The 17,471-nt window shown below is 46.1% G+C and overlaps 1 protein-coding gene across 1 annotated transcript in view; it reads left to right on the top strand.

The window, feature by feature from the left end:
- Positions 1-2,504: 2,504 nt before the first annotated feature.
- Positions 2,505-17,471, top strand: part of LOC130277532 (vomeronasal type-2 receptor 26-like) — a 41,130-nt gene continuing 26,163 nt past the window's right edge. The window contains exons 1-2 of the mRNA XM_056528210.1: positions 2,505-2,842; positions 7,970-8,258. Of these exons, the coding sequence (XP_056384185.1) occupies positions 2,505-2,842; positions 7,970-8,258 (627 nt within the window). The remainder of the gene's footprint in view (positions 2,843-7,969; positions 8,259-17,471) is intronic.

Genomic DNA, 17,471 nt, shown 5'->3' with positions numbered 1-17,471 from the left:
TGGTACAAAATCCCCATTAACCTATTGGGGACGAAGGGCATACCTGTACGCCCTTCGGCCACTCCCTTTCTATAACGTGGGGCCACACCATGGCCCCGCGTCATAGCGGGTTGTTCCCGGCCTCTAACAACGGTACTATGTAGAAAAGGAAGACCCAAAAGTTACAAAATTGTGTTTTTTCTTCAATTTAGATTTTTGGGTAAAATTACTGATGTCAGTACAAAGTAGAATTGGTGGCACAAATAATGAGCCATCATATGGATTTTTAGGTGCAAAATTGAAAGAGTTATGATTTTTAAAAGATAAGGAGGAAAAATCAAAAGTAGAAAAACCCTCCAACCCCACACCAAAGATGGTATGCTGTGACTAGTAGAGATTCTTTTGATTTAAAGGGGTACTCCGGCCCTAATACATCTAATCCCCTATCCAAAGGATGGAGATAAGATGTATGATCACGGGGGGTCCCGCTGCTGGGAACCCCTCAATCTGTGATTCACCACCCAACTTTGCAAACTCTCCGCAGCGCTGGAGGCTCTGAGTGGGCAGCGTGACGACTATGGGAGCCGGAGTATCATCATGTCACATCTCCACCCTACATCACTCCCCGCCCCCTCAATGCAAGTCTATGGGAGGGGGCATGACAGGGTTTTGTTCACATAGTAGGGCGTTTCTATTGTCCCATGCAGCCTTGTGATTTTTAAATTTAATTTTTTTTGTACTTTTTTTCATCAACTATCGCATAATGTGGCAGTCACATTTCAGTCAGACAGCAACAGATACACTATGTTTTCCCTGAACTCACAAAACACGAGTTGTTTGGGGTTATTTGTCACCAACTTCAAGTTGCCGGGAAATTGCTCGTCAAATTTCACTCTCACAGTAAAAAATAATGTGTTTGCCATCCTGACCCTGACAGATTTATTCTACTAACCCTAAACCAAAAAAATAATCAAATGTAGTATCTGTTCTTATCAGGCAGTCCACTGGTAAGAATGGATGGCTGTGTACCCGGGGCATTGCAGGGCTGGTGAGCAAACCAGCTCAACGGCTGCCCTAATGTGACCTGTTTCCTCCAAGTCTGGTCATTGGGCCAGCGGGTGTAGAGCCGAGGTACTCTTGTGCCTCGGGGAGTGGTGACCTTTAGGTGCCTAAACTCACTGGATTGATGCCTGCACTGAGTTGAAGCACTACACCATTAACTCTTCACCTTGGCACTCACCCTTGGTATCCCAGCCTTCTGGCTAGGATCAGATAATTTTTTATAGATCAGGCCGGATGACCGGGCCGTATTTCACTGCATCATCCACCTATTTATTTTTATGTCCTTTCTCACTATGACACGTTTGTTGTTTCTATGTTCACCAAGATGGCCAGGATGTGTTTACCCTTCTGGATGTCCGTCCTGGCAGTCTAGGGGAGGTCTGTGTGGCCTTCTGGTTCCTCACCTCCCTGCAACCCCGGGTATCTCAGCTTCGGATGCAATACGGCTCCTTGGCTGACACCTTGGTTAATGCCTAGGTTTATGCCGGAGCATTTGCCATCCATAACAGCTTCGGCGGTAAGTGCCATTGAACCCGGACGATTGCAGGTACCTTCTGGCCCAGAGGAAAAGGGTAGGTTTGTTGAGGGGCCTCTCTCCTGTAGGAGAAGGACTTGCAATAGACCACATCCTTGTGCACATTTTTTTTTAATGTTTGACATGTTTGAACGTTTTCTTGCACTTGGGTGATAGAGAGCACTTGCCTCGGCTCCTAAAAGAGAAGGTTAATGCGGCCCACAAAAGCACAGGAACACTAGTACAGTGTGGCTGGTCTTTGTAGTGCACACACTGATTGACTGACTGGACCATAAACTGGGATGGCAAGTACAGCCCACATAATTTAGTTGCTAGAATGCTAAGCTTTTTGTTTGATTGCACCCTACACTGTGTCCTAATTGGCCTAGGAGCCTTATAAAAGCAATTATTGACTAACCTGCGGTCATGTGATCTTGCTAGCTGCAAAGTATTCTGGCCTATCCTGGTTTTCCTGTTCCCACTTCCTAATCCTATGCTGAAATGGCACCAAAGTGTTTATATTCCTTGTCGCTTTTCCTATTCTGGTGCTGTTACTAGATTCAGCTGAAATGAACCGGGCAATCTTCTGATGTTTGAGGATTCTGATGTTTGCCAAACATGATTTTTTTACGAAGTTCTGAATGAAATCGAATTCTACAGGTTTGGTTTGCTCAACTCTAAGCTTAAATATAAAATAACAATTTAAAGTAATAATTTTTCAAAACATCCGTACATTTACATAGAAAATATGTGAAGTGTCAAGTGTTAAGAAAATGAAGCAATTGTTTCTACTTTGTATTTTTATCATCTGTTTTTCTAAAATTTTCAAACATACAATTGTCACCTCACTGATATGAGACCAGTGTGTAAATCTAGAACGCAATGTATTACAGTAACCAGGATGGTCTATAAAAGGTGGAGGATTTGCTCAGGCTGCAGTTACACTACGATGCTGAAGAAGATTCTGCCCGTCACTATATTACTGAACGCTGTGAGCCCGGGGCTATTCCTCCTTATTGTAGGATGTCTTACTTTATACTTTATAACATCATCTTTAGCTGCAACAAAATCTTTTTCACAGAAAACTCTGTTCTATGTGTTAGTCCTTTGTATTCTATCTATGCTGACTAGTCAGACTCCAGCACCGGCCTGTAGGCTCCAGATTTTGCAAATGTTTGAGGATTATGGATATTTCCAGGATGGAGACATTATAATCGGAGGAGTTGTCACTGTCCACGATCATGTGGTTAAAAGGAAAAAAACTTCAAGAGAAAATATATGTTTTCTGTAAGTTCCAGATCTTATGATGTCAGGTACCATGGCTGGATCTGCTGGAGGGGCTGTTATATATATTACATAATTATTGACCTGCAGAACGGGAACCATGTGATGCTTCAGATTTTGCACAAACATATAAGGAGGAATAAAAAAAAAACTATTGGGGGCATTTGTCATTGTCTTTAGAGCCATTTTTGTGTGTTGATTTGTCTCTATTTAGGTGCCGCGCTGCACCTTGGGCTATTTTTTGCGCCTTTTCGATTTACACTTTTTTTTTTTAAAAGAACGTACAGGCCAGATGTGAAGGGTTAGTCTTGTGCAATGGTAATAAATGTATCTACTGTGACTGTAGCAAAAAAGTCCGAAAACCCCTAATAAGGCGGAATTCTACACCAGCCCAGACCTATCATAGCTTTTTGGTGTATGTGAAGAGTGACATTTCAGAAAATGTTTATCCTCCACAAAATTTTACAAATGCCCTGTGACCATTTAATAAATTTGGCGGAGTCACACAAAAAAAATAAAAAAGAAGTAAAAAATGAACTAAATCACAGACATCTTAGTAAATTCCCCCCAATGATCTTGGGTGTGGCCACCTATATCCCTGTGGTTCCCATACCCTTGTTACCTCTTTGCACTCTCTACAGCCTCCACTTTCTGCGAGCTTGGGTACATATTTGCAGCAGTGCCCCCACCCAACAGGTCATCCAGAGTATGGATGGGGGTCCCATTAGGAACATCTCCGAGAGATTAATGTACAATACGAGCAGTATGGTATAGAATAACACAAAATCAGACAAATTCAATGTGTATACAGGTCTCTCTTACCCACTAACAAGCACACCTGTGGCAAACCCTAATCTCCACCCTAACTGCTGTTTGGTACCTTCAGTTGGCACACCTTTAATAGATGAGGTCTATACAAAGTCCTGCTCTACAGTGTTATTTGGAGTAGGCTGAAACTCTCAAAATAACCACAAAAGTAAATGAATCAAATCAGTAAATGAATTTAGCCCTATTGTAGGACAGGAAAGAAGGAATTCAGGCTTGCCCTTACACAGGCTGTAATCAGATCAGTCCAGCGTTACTTTCTCTTTACTGCTCACAGAGGCTTTCATGTAATCAGATCTGGATCTCTCCAACTTGCAAGAAGATTCCTCTTAGGGCAAGATCCTGGTAAGCTGCTTCCTCTGTGTCCTTTCTATTTTATAGCTCGGCTGGAACTGGAAAATCCAAGATGGCTACCAGCATGTCCACAAAACTGCTCAGTTAATTTGCTTGTGCAGTCCGCCATTTGCTTGAAACTATATATAATTACAGGATATTTCCAAAAATAAACCCAGAGGTTTCCACAAGCGATCCAAAAATTCTACCTTTTTGGGAGTAGCAACCAGATTGGTGTCCTGAGAAGTTAAGTAGAAATCACATTTGTACAAATAAAAATGCAAAAAAAGTATGTTAAGGATGATGGGATGTGTATGTGTATGCCTGGGAATAGCAGGGGTTGTAGAAGAAGTATCTGCAGCAGTACAGTAGCACACAAAGTACAGGACAAGGAAATGGGATCTGTGCATTAGTAAGTCCAATAATAGTGTGTAGCAGCAGGGATGGTGGACTGGTGGTAGTTGTAGCTAGAGGACAGCAAGGGTGGTGACTAGTGGAAGTTGTAGTAGCCAGTGGACAGGACGGACAACAGGATGGGGTGAACTTGTGGGAATTGTACTAGATAGTGGATTGCAGAGGTCGCGGTAGTACTATCTAATTAGTGGCATCTGGAACTGGAATTTTAACCTCTTAAGGACGCAGGGCGTACCTGTATGCCCTGTGCTCGCTCCCCTTTCTATGACTTGCTGAGATTGCATCATAGCTTGGTCAACCGCTGGAACTCATGTCTAATGCCAGCATCACTGATGGATGTAATTCACGGCATTAACCTCTTAGATGCCATGATAAAAGATAATTGCGGAATCCAAATTAAAAAAATAACCATCCCATCAGCTCAGTGGAGCTGATCGGGAGCACTGCCTTTACACCACGGTGTCCAGATCAGCTGAGAGGATGGGAAAGGGCCCTTGCCTGCCTCTTTGCGGTCCGATCTGTGGCTCAATGTTCCAGGAAGCCTCAGCAGTGTCACGATTCGGCTGGCAGGAGGTGGATCCTCTGTGCCAGAGAGGGATTGGCGTGGACCGTGCTAGTGGACCGGTTCTAAGTTACTACTGTTATTCACCAGAGCCCGCCGCAAAGCGGGATGGTCTTGCAGCGGCGGTAGTAACCAGGTCGTATCCACTAGCAACGGCTCAACCTCTCTGACTGCTGAAGATAGGCGCGGTACAAGGGAGTAGACAAGAGCAAGGTCGGACGTAGCAGAAGGTCGGGGCAGGCAGCAAGGATCGTAGTCAGGGGCAACGGCAGGAGGTCTGGAACACAGGCTAGGAACACACAAGGAAACGCTTTCACTGGCACAATGGCAACAAGATCCGGCGAGGGAGTGCAGGGGAAGTGAGGTATACATAGGGAGTGCACAGGTGAACACACTAATTAGAACCACTGCGCCAATCAGTGGCGCAGTGGCCCTTTAAATCGCAGAGACCCGGCGCGCGCGCGCCCTAGGGAGCGGGGCCGCGCGCGCCGGGACAGGACCGACGGAGAGCGAGTCAGGTACGGGAGCCGGGGTGCGCATCGCGAGCGGGCGCCACCCGCATCGCGAATCGCATCCCGGCTGGAGGCGGTATCGCAGCGCACCCGGTCAGTGGATCTGACCGGGGCGCTGCCGTAGCGAGGATGTTGCGAGCGCTCCGGGGAGGAGCGGGGACCCGGAGTGCTCGGCGTAACAGTACCCCCCCCTTAGGTCTCCCCTTTTCTTTGTCCGGTAACTGCCTCCCCTGGGATGAGGGCACCGGGAAAGAATGGAGGGTTTCCTCAACGGCAGGCAGCACAGCAGGAGTGGGAATGGGGAGGGAGGGCAGAGGGCGAAGCCTGGCACGGGGCAGTGTGACACCAGGACGGGGGCCATGAGGAGGCACTGAGGCTTGCCTGACGGGACTGGGAGGGGGGGAGAGGCACTTCCTATGGCAGGCAGAGTCCCAGTTCTTGATCTCCCCTGTGGTCCAATCAAGGGTGGGAGAATAAAGCTGGAGCCATGGCAGACCGAGGAGGACCTCAGAGGTACAGTTGGGAAGGACGAATAACTCAATCCTTTCGTGGTGGGGTCCAATAGACATCAGGAGGGGTTCTGTGCGGTAACGCACGGTGCAATCCAATCTGACTCCGTTGACCGCGGAAATGTAGAGCGGCTTGACGAGACGGGTCACCGGGATGCGGAATTTATTCACAAACAACTCCAAAATAAAATTCCCAGAGGCACCAGAGTCCAAGCAGGCCACGGCTGAGAGGGAGAAGTTGGCTGAAGGAGAAATCCGCACGGGCACCGTGAGACGTGGAGAAGCAGACTTAGAACCAAGAGACGCCACACCCACGTGAGCTGGGTGCGTGCGTGCGTTTCCCAGACGTGGAGGACGGATAGGGCAATCCACCAAGAAATGCTCGGTACTGGCACAGTACAGACAGAGATTTTCTTCCCTACGGCGATTCCTCTCTTCCTGGGTCAGGCGAGACCGATCCACTTGCATGGCCTCCTCGGCGGGAGGCCCAGGCGTAGACTGCAAAGGATGCTGTGGGAGAGGTGCCCAGAGATCTAAGTCTTTTTCCTGGCGGAGCTCTTGGTGTCGCTCAGAAAAACGCATGTCAATGCGGGTAGCCAAATGGATGAGTTCTTGCAGGTTGGCAGGAATCTCTCGTGCGGCCAGCACATCCTTGATGCGACTGGATAGGCCTTTTTTAAAGGTCGCGCAGAGAGCCTCGTTATTCCATGATAACTCGGAAGCAAGAGTACGAAATTGGATGGCGTACTCGCCCACTGAAGAATTACCCTGGACCAGGTTCAACAGGGCAGTCTCGGCAGAAGAAGCTCGGGCTGGCTCCTCGAAGACACTCCGGACTTCAGCGAAGAAGGACTGGACTGTGGCTGTGGCAGGATCATTGCGGTCCCAGAGCGGTGTGGCCCAAGACAAGGCTTTTCCTGAAAGAAGGCTTACTACGAACGCCACCTTAGATCCGGCCATGGATCCCGCCAGCTACTACCACAGCTTCAGCAATCATACTGTCACGATTCGGCTGGCAGGAGGTGGATCCTCTGTGCCAGAGAGGGATTGGCGTGGACCGTGCTAGTGGACCGGTTCTAAGTTACTACTGGTATTCACCAGAGCCCGCCGCAAAGCGGGATGGTCTTGCAGCGGCGGTAGTAACCAGGTCGTATCCACTAGCAACGGCTCAACCTCTCTGACTGCTGAAGATAGGCGCGGTACAAGGGAGTAGACAAGAGCAAGGTCGGACGTAGCAGAAGGTCGGGGCAGGCAGCAAGGATCGTAGTCAGGGGCAACGGCAGGAGGTCTGGAACACAGGCTAGGAACACACAAGGAAACGCTTTCACTGGCACGATGGCAACAAGATCCGGCGAGGGAGTGCAGGGGAAGTGAGGTATACATAGGGAGTGCACAGGTGAACACACTAATTAGAACCACTGCGCCAATCAGTGGCGCAGTGGCCCTTTAAATCGCAGAGACCCGGCGCGCACGCGCCCTAGGGAGCGGGGCCGCGCGCGCCGGGACAGGACCGACGGAGAGCGAGTCAGGTACGGGAGCCGGGGTGCGCATCGCAAGCGGGCGCCACCCGCATCGCGAATCGCATCCCGGCTGGAGGCGGTATCGCAGCGCACCCGGTCAGTGGATCTGACCGGGGCGCTGCCATAGCAAGGATGTTGCGAGCGCTCCGGGGAGGAGCGGGGACCCGGAGCGCTCGGCGTAACAACAGCTGATCAAAATATTTATATTAAACTTGATCTAAACAACAGTTTGCTCTTACATTCTCTTTGCTGATGACAGGAAAATATATTTATATTTTAATTTCAATTCCCAACTTCCCTAATTAGTCACTTGCAGATCTGAAGCTTTTTTAATAAAATCATAGACAAAATCCAAATGTTTTGCGATTATAGTGAGACTTGATCTGAAGTGTTTTATAATATAACGTCACATATACATAATGTGAACTAATCTCCTTATTTCATATACTTCATAGACCCCTCACTTCTTACTACAAGCATCGATTGGCTTTCTATTATTCTGTTGATGAAATCAATAATGATCCTTCTATTCTACCAAACATGACTCTGGGATATCACATATATGACTCCTGTTCAGATCCCAGGAAGGCGATAAAGAGCATTTTACAGATTTTATCTGGGCCCGGACCCATCGTCCCTAACTACTCCTGCACCCGGAAGAAGGTTGTTGGTTTAATTGGAGATCATTTTTCATCCACCACTTTACCTATAGCCCAACTCCTGGGGATATATCCGTATACACAGGTAAGTCACATGGCCGTATATGGATTTTTTTTATTTTTATGATTGTTTAAAACACAATATAAAATAATACAATAACAATTAAAAAATAAAATGCTGTAAGGCAACATAACATTATACACACACATAATACAATTGTAACACTAACTGAGGTAGTAGATTTGCTGCACCTGTGTGGATAATGACATGGCTATGTCAGGGAGTGGAGTGTCAGGTGCCGCTGGTTTTCACCAGAGCCCACCGAAATGCGGGATGGACTTGCTGGGGCAAGCGGCACCAAGGTCGTTCACACAGGCTGCTGAGGAGATACGTGGCACAAGAGGGATCTGGTAACTCAAAGTCAGGATTGCAGATGGTCAGGGCAGGCGGCAAAGGTGAGTGGTAAGGAATGTAGCAGGAGGTCAATAGGCAGGCAGCACAGGAGCAAGGTCAGGTCACAGAACAGAAGGTCAGAAGTCAGAAAACTGGTAGGCAAAACAGGGAAATGCTTTCTCAATAACACTAGGCAAAAAAAGATCTGGCACAGGGAAAGGGAAGTGTTGACTCTTATAGAGTCAGCACAGGTGACTACAATTCAGGGCATACTGGCTCTTTAAATTGCATGGTGTTGGTGCGCGCTAAGGGATGGGGATGTGTATCTCCGGTGATGCATAGGCATAGAGGAGCCGGAGACAGCATGGGGTAAGGAGATGTCCGGGGCTTGCATGCGGGCGCGTCCCACACAGCGAGTCCCGGAGCCGCCGGTAACAGGAGGAGGGGAGCGCTCACATTTAGAATGAATGAACAGAGTGCTGCTCGTAACAACAATATACACATAAATAATACAATATGAACATACATAATAAAATATACACATACATAATACAATATACACATAAATAATACAACATACACATGCATAATAAAATTTAGACAGACCTAATAAAATGTACACATAAATAATACAATTATATTCATTATAGAGGAGAGAAATGACATTCTAGATCAGAGAAGAGAACTGTCATTATCGAGGAGGGAACTGTCATTATAGAGGAGAGAACTGTCTATACAGAGGAGAGAACTGTCATTATAGATCAGAGGAGAGAACTGTCATTATAGATCAGAGGAGAGAGCTGTCATTATAGAGGAGAGAACTGTCATTTTAGATCAGAGGAGAGAACTGTCATTATAGAGGAGAGAAATGTCATTATAGATCAGAGGAGAGAACTGTCATTATAGAGGACAGGAGAGAACTGTCATTATAGAGGAGAAAATTGTCATTATAGATCAGAGAAGAGAACTGTCATTATAGAGGAGAGAACTGTCATTATAGAGGAGAAAACTGTCCTTATAAAGGAGAGAACTGTCATTATAGATCAGATGAGAGAACTTTCATTATAGATCAGAGGAGATAACTGTCCTTATAGAGGAGAGAACTGTCATTGTAGAGAAGAGGAGAGAACTGTCATTATAGAGGAGAGAACTGTCCTCATGGAGGAGAGAACTGTCATTATAGATCAGAGGATAGAACTGTCACTATAGAGGAGAGAACTGTCATTATAGAGGAGAGAACTGTCATTATAGAGGAGAGAACTGTCCTTATGGAGGAGAGAACTGTTATTCAAGAGGAGAGAACTGTCATTATAGAGGAGAGAACTGTCATCATAGAGGAGAGAACTGTCATTATAGAGGAGAGGAGAGAACTGTCATTATAGACGAGAGGAGAGAACTGTCATTGTAGACGAGAGGAGAGAACTGTCATTATAGAGGAGAGAACTAACATTATAGATGAGAGGAGAGAAATGTCATTATAGATCAGAGGAGAGAATTGTCATTATAGAGGAGAGAACTGTCCTTATATAGGATAGAACTGTCATTATAGAGGAGAGAACTGTCATTATAGATCAGAGGAGAGAACTGTCCTTATAGAGGATAGAACTGTCATTATAGATCAGAGGAGAGAACTGTCATTATAGAGGAGAGAACTGTCAATATAGAGGAGAGAACTGTCATTATAGTGGAGAGAACTGTCCTTAGAGAGGAGAGAGCTGTCATTATAGATCAGAGGAGAGAACTGTCCTCATAGAGGAGATAACTGTCATTATAGAGTAGAGAACTGTCATTATAGTGGAGAGAACTGTCATTATAGATCAGAGGAGAGAACTGTCATTATGGAAGAGAGAACTGTCATTATAGATCAGTGGAGAGAACTGTCATTATAGAGGAGAGAACTGTCATTATAGAGGAGAGACCTGTCATTATAGATCAGAGGAGAGAACTGTCATTATAGAGGAGAGAATAGTCATTATAGTGGACAGAACTGCCATTATAGATCAGAGGAGAGAACTGTCATTATAGAGGAGAGAACTGTCATTATAGATCAGAGGAGAGAACTGTCATTATAGAGGAGAGAACTGTCCTTATAAAGAAGAGAACTGTCCTTATAGAGGAGAGAACTGTCATTATAGAGGAGAGACCTGTCATTATAGATCAGAGGAGAGAACTGTCATTGTAGAGGAGAGAACAGTCATTATAGAAGAGAGAACTGACATTATAGAGGAGAGAACTTTCATTATAGAGGAAAGAACTGTCCTTATAGAGGAGAGAACTGTCATTTTAGATCAGAGGAGAGAACTGTCATTATAGAGGAAAGAACTGTCCTTATAGAGGAGAGAACTGTCATTATAGATCAGAGGAGTGAACTGTCATTATAGATCAGAGGAGAGAACTGTCATTATTGATCAGAGGAGAGAACTGTCATTATAGAGGAGAGAACTGTCATTATAGAGGAGAGAACTGTCCTTAGAGAGGAGAGAACTGTCACTATAGATCAGAGGAGAGAACTGTCCTTATAGAGGAGAGAACTGTCCTTATAGAGGAGAGAACTGTCATTACAGAGGAGAGAACTGTCATTATAGAGGAGAGAACTGTCCTTATGGAGGAGAGAACTGTTATTCAAGAGGAGAGAACTGTCATTATAGAGGAGAGAACTGTCATCATAGAGGAGAGAACTGTCATTATAGAGGAGAGGAGAGAACTGTCATTATAGACGAGAGGAGAGAACTGTCATTGTAGACGAAAGGAGAGAACTGTCATTATAGAGGAGAGAACTAACATTATAGATGAGAGGAGAGAAATGTCATTATAGATCAGAGGAGAGAATTGTCATTATAGAGGAGAGAACTGTCCTTATATAGGATAGAACTGTCATTATAGAGGAGAGAACTGTCATTATAGATCAGAGGAGAGAACTGTCCTTATAGAGGATAGAACTGTCATTATAGATCAGAGGAGAGAACTGTCATTATAGAGGAGAGAACTGTCAATATAGAGGAGAGAACTGTCATTATAGCGGAGAGAACTGTCCTTAGAGAGGAGAGAGCTGTCATTATAGATCAGAGGAGAGAACTGTCCTTATAGAGGAGATAACTGTCATTATAGAGTAGAGAACTGTCATTATAGTGGAGAGAACTGTCATTATAGATCAGAGGAGAGAACTGTCATTATAGAGGAGAGAATAGTCATTATAGTGGACAGAACTGCCATTATAGATCAGAGGAGAGAACTGTCATTATAGAGGAGAGAACTGTCATTATAGATCAGAGGAGAAAACTGTCATTATAGAGGAGAGAACTGTCCTTATAGAGAAGAGAACTGTCCTTATAGAGGAGAGAACTGTCATTATAGAGGAGAGACCTGTCATTATAGATCAGAGGAGAGAACTGTCATTATAGAGGAGAGAATAGTCATTATAGTGGACAGAACTGCCATTATAGATCAGAGGAGAGAACTGTCATTATAGAGGAGAGAACTGTCATTATAGATCAGAGGAGAGAACTGTCATTATAGAGGAGAGAACTGTCCTTATAGAGAAGAGAACTGTCCTTATAGAGGAGAGAACTGTCATTATAGAGGAGAGACCTGTCATTATAGATCAGAGGAGAGAACTGTCATTGTAGAGGAGAGAACAGTCATTATAGAAGAGAGAACTGACATTATAGAGGAGAGAACTTTCATTATAGAGGAAAGAACTGTCCTTATAGAGGAGAGAACTGTCATTTTAGATCAGAGGAGAGAACTGTCATTATAGAGGAAAGAACTGTCCTTATAGAGGAGAGAACTGTCATTATAGATCAGAGGAGTGAACTGTCATTATTGATCAGAGGAGAGAACTGTCATTAAAGAGGAGAGAACTGTCATTATAGAGGAGAGAACTGTCCTTAGAGAGGAGAGAACTGTCATTATAGATCAGAGGAGAGAACTGTCATTATAGAGTTGTTACGCCGAGCGCTCCGGGTCCCCGCTCCTCCCCGGAGCGCTCGCAGTGTTCTCCTGTTCGCGGCGCCCCGGTCAGACCCGCTGACCGGGAGCGCTGCGATAATGTTCCCAGCCGGGATGCGATTCGCGATGCGGGATGCTCCCGCTCGCGATTCGCATCCTGGCCCGCTTACCAGACTCGTTCTCCATCTGTTCTGTCCCGGTGCGCGGCCCCGCTCCCTAGGGCGCGCGCGCGCCAGCTCTCTGTGATTTAAAGGGCCGGTGCGCCACTGATTGGCGCCTGGTTCTGATTAGTATGTTCACCTGTGCACTTCCCTATATAACCTCACTTCCCCTTCACTTCCTTGCCGGATCTTGTTGCCATTGTGCCAATGAAAGCGTTCCTTGTGTGTTCCAAGCCAGTGTCCCAGACCTCTTGCCGTTGCCCCTGACTACGATCCTTGCTGCCTGCCCTGACCTTCTGCTACGTCCGACCTTGCTCTTGCCTAATCCCTTGTACCGCGCCTATCTCAGCAGTCAGAGAGGTTGAGCCGTTGCCGGTGGATACGACCTGGTTGCTACGGCCGCTGCAAGACCATCCCGCTTTGCGGCGGGCTCTGGTGAATACTAGTGTTGCTCGCGAATATTCGCAATTCGAATATTATTCGCGAATATCGCATATTCGCGAATTCGCGAATTTCGCGAATATAGCGCTATATATTCGTAATTACGAATATTCGTTTTTTTTTTTTTTTTTTTCTTCACAGTACACATCACAGTGATCACCCCTCTCTGCTTCCAGCTTGTGTGGTGTAAAGAAGGCTGTAATACTACTGTGTGAGACTGGCGTGCGCAAATTCGCATATGCGAAAATTCCCATATGCTAATTTTCGCATATGCGAATTTCCACATATGCTAATTTTCGCATGCGCGTATTTTCGCATACGCGAAAATAAAACGAGAATGTAACGAATATGCGAATATTCGCGAATATATGACGAATATTCGTCCATATATTCGCGAATATTCGCGAATTCGAATATGGCCTATGCCGCTCAACACTAGTGAATACCAGTAACAACTTAGAACCAGTCCACCGGCACGGTCCACGCCAATCCCTCTTTGACACAGAGGATCCACCTCCAGCCTGCCGAATCCTGACAAGAGTAGAGAACTGTCATTATAGATCAGAGGAGAAAACTGTCATTATAGAGGAGAGAACAGTCATTAAAGAGAGGAGGAGAGAACTGTCCTTATAGAGGAGAGACCTGTCATATAGATCAGAGGAGAGAACTGTCATCATAGAGGAGAGAACGGTGATTATAGAAGAGAGAACTGTCATTATAGAAGAGAGAACTATCATTATAGAGGAGAGAAATGTCATTATAGATCAGAGGAGAGAACTGTCATTATAGAGCAGAGACCTGTCATTATAGATCAGAGGAGAGAACTGTCATTATAGAAGAGAGAACTGTCATTATAGAGGAGAGAACTATCATTATAGAGGAGAGAACTGTCATTATAGGGGAGAGAACTGTCATTATAGAGGAGAGAACTGTCATTATAGATGAGAGGAGAGAATTGTTATTATAGAGGAGAGGAGAGAATTGTCATTATAGAGGAGAGAACTGTCATTATAGATCAGAGGAGAGAATTGTCATTATAGAGGAGAGAACTGTCATAGAGGAAAGGAGAGAACTGTCATTATAGAGGAGAGAACTGTTATTATAGAGGAGAGAACTGTCATTATAGATCAGAGGAGAGAACTGTCCTTATAGAGGAGAGAACTGTCATTATAGATCAGAGGAGAGAACTGTCCTTATAGAGGAGAGAACTGTCATTATAGAGGAGAGGACTGTCATTATAGATCAGAGGAGAGAACTGTCATTATAGAGGAGAGAACTGCTATTATAGAAGAGAGAACTGTCATTATAGGGGAGAGAACTGTCATTGTAGAGGAGAGAACTGTCATTATAAATGAGAGGAGAGAACTGTTATTATAGAGGAGAGGAGAGAATTGTCATTATAGAGGAGAGAACTGTCATTATAGATCAGAGGAGAGAATTGTCATTATAGAGGAGAGAACTGTCATAGAGGAAAGGAGAGAACTGTCATTATAGAGGAGAGAACTGTCATTATAGAGGAGAGAACTGTCATTATAGAGGAGAGAACTGTTATTATAGAGGAGAGAACTGTCATTGTAGAGAAGAGAACTGTCATTATAGAGGAGAGAACCGTCATTATAGATCAGATGAGAGAACTGTCATTATAGAGGAGAGAAGTGTCATTATAGAGATGAGAACTGTCATTAAAGCGGAGAGAACTGTCAATATAGAGGAGAGAACTGTCATTATAGAGGAGAGAACCGTCATTATAGATCAGAGGAGAGAACTGTCATTATAGATCAGAGGAGAGAACTGTCATTATAGATCAGAGGAGAGAACTGTCATTATAGAGGAGAGAACGGTCATTATAGAAGAGAAAGCTGTCATTATAGAGGAGAGAACAATCATTATAGAGGAGAGGACTGTCATTATAGATCAGAGGAGAGAACTGTCATTATAGAGGAGAGACCAGTCATTAAAAAATCAGAAGAGAGAACTGTTATTATAGAAGAGAGAACTGTCATTATAGGGGAGAGAACTGTCATTATAGAGGAGAGAACTGTCATTATAGATGAGAGGAGAGAACTGTTATTATAGAGGAGAGGTGAGAATTGTCATTATAGAGGAGAGAACTGTCATTATAGATCAGAGGAGAGAATTGCCATTATAGAGGAGAGAACTGTCATAGAGGAAAGGAGAGAACTGTCATTATAGAGGAGAGAACTGTTATTATAGAGGAGAGAACTGTCATTATAGATCAGAGCAGAGAACTGTCCTTATAGAGGAGAGAACTGTCATTATAGATCAGAGGAGAGAACTGTCCTTATAGAGGAGAGAACTGTCATTATAGATCAGAGGAGAGAACTGTCCTTATAGAGGAGAGAACTGTCATTATAGAGGAGAGGACTGTCATTATAGATCAGAGGAGAGAACTGTCCTTATAGAGGAGAGAACTGTCATTATAGAGGAGAGGACTGTCATTATAGATCAGAGGAGAGAACTGTCATTATAGGGGGGCGGAGCCTAGCCACGGAAAGAGATGGACGCGTGAGCTCTCGGCTCTCCCGTCTGACCAGGGATTCAGCACCCTTAACTCCTTTGTTTTACACGAAACATGGTCAAATACGGCAAGTCAGCTCCAGGAGATCCTGGGGATTCACCAAGACCTGTGAGGAGCCAGGCTGACATGGCGAAATTCTTCAAGAAGAAAGGAGGCCTCTCTCCTGCTCGCCTGCCCAAGATGGCGCAGGACGCGCACCCACTAAGAGACTCTGGAGATGAAGGCGAGCAGGAGAGCGAAACTGAAGAAGGAGCTCCGACGCAGCTCACCCAGCAGTTTTTGAAATCCTTCATGAAGAAAGCCCTGACTCAAGCTATCAAGCCGGTACTAACGGAGCTGGCGGAAATTAAGTCGGAGGTCCAGGCCATTGGCTTCCGCACGGAAGCACTGGAGTCTGCCTGCGCGGCGTTGTCCACACATTCCTCTGCTATGGTGGACCGGGCTGCGCTAGTGGAGTCCCATCTGAACTCTGTGTATGCGCAAATCGAGGACCAAGAAAACCGCAGCCGACGCAAGAACATTCGTCTCAAAGGACTCCCTGAGACTTGGGCAAATGAAGCGCTGCCCGGAATAGCCGCTGAAATCTTCGCGGGCTTACTGGGCACAGACCGAGCCTCTAAAGTGGTCGTTGAACGGATCCACAGAGCCCTCAGACCGAAGCCTAAGCCCACCGAGCCACCGAGAGATGTCGTTTGTGGGCTGCTATCTTTTGTTGACACAGCGGAGATCCTTCGGGCGGCAAGAGAGCAAAGACCTATTCGCTACGGGGATGCCCAAATCGCACTCTATCAGGATATAGCTCCCTCTACCTTGGCCAAACGACGCCTCCTGAAACCCTTCCTAGAAAAGCTAAGGGAGAAAGGCCTAATGTATGCTTGGCTATATCCTTTCGGCCTATCGGTCACCTGCAATGGGCGCAGAATCACCATCAGAACCCCCGCGGATCTCGACAAGGCCTGGTCAGCTCTAGATCTCCCCCCGATGGAGGTCCCTTCATGGCTCCCGATCTCGGACCTAGCCCCGCTCCCCCCGCTGCCGAGGATGGACGACTGGAGAGTGGCCTCCCGCACGAAGCCCGGCAAGACCAAGAAGGCCGCTGGTAAAGAAAACCCCCCGCAGCGCTGAAGTGGGGAGTGATGGAGTCCTCACTCTGCTGTAGACGGTGAACCTGCAAGCTGACAGTTGAGTTGTACTCTCACCTGATGCGACCAGGCGCTCATGAGAGCCTGGATATGTCTTGATGCCCAAGCGGACTCTCCTGGAGGGAAGGTACTGTACGAACTCCCTGTCCCCATCCTCCCTCTCCCTCCCTGGCCTTAGTTGTGGCCCGTCTTCTTCCCATCTTCTTGGCCTTGCAGCACACCCATGAACGCCCCAAGCCCTCGCCTCTTTCCCGCAATAACTGCAGTCCCCTACACGCAACAAGATGGACTCTCAGAACCTGGGCTTACCCCATTGATCCTACCTCAATCCTCCCGACCCTAGGTCCTCTCTTTCGCAACTTCCAATATCAACAATTGACAGTTGACTCCTCGTTTGTATCTGAACTCATACACTCCCGGTCCCCTGGAAGATGCAGGTCTCACTCACCTCCCCCTCTACCCCTCCCTCCCCCCCCCCCCCTATCCATTAGGAGGATTGATGCTCATGACTGTTAGTTGATGGACCCCGGTCCACACACGAGCCGCCTGCCACTGAACTCATTAGGCTCGATCTCAAAATAACCATGAGAAATGGCTATTACATGAAGGATCTAGGAGGGGAACCACCTCAGGGGTTCTCTGTGGGTGTTGCATCACGCCTGTGTTTCCTGTT

This window comes from Hyla sarda, chromosome 6 (assembly GCF_029499605.1).
Source record: "Hyla sarda isolate aHylSar1 chromosome 6, aHylSar1.hap1, whole genome shotgun sequence".
NCBI lineage: Eukaryota > Metazoa > Chordata > Amphibia > Anura > Hylidae > Hyla > Hyla sarda.
The sequence above is the reverse complement of the archived record's forward strand: the minus strand, read 5'-3'. Positions and strand labels throughout refer to the sequence as shown.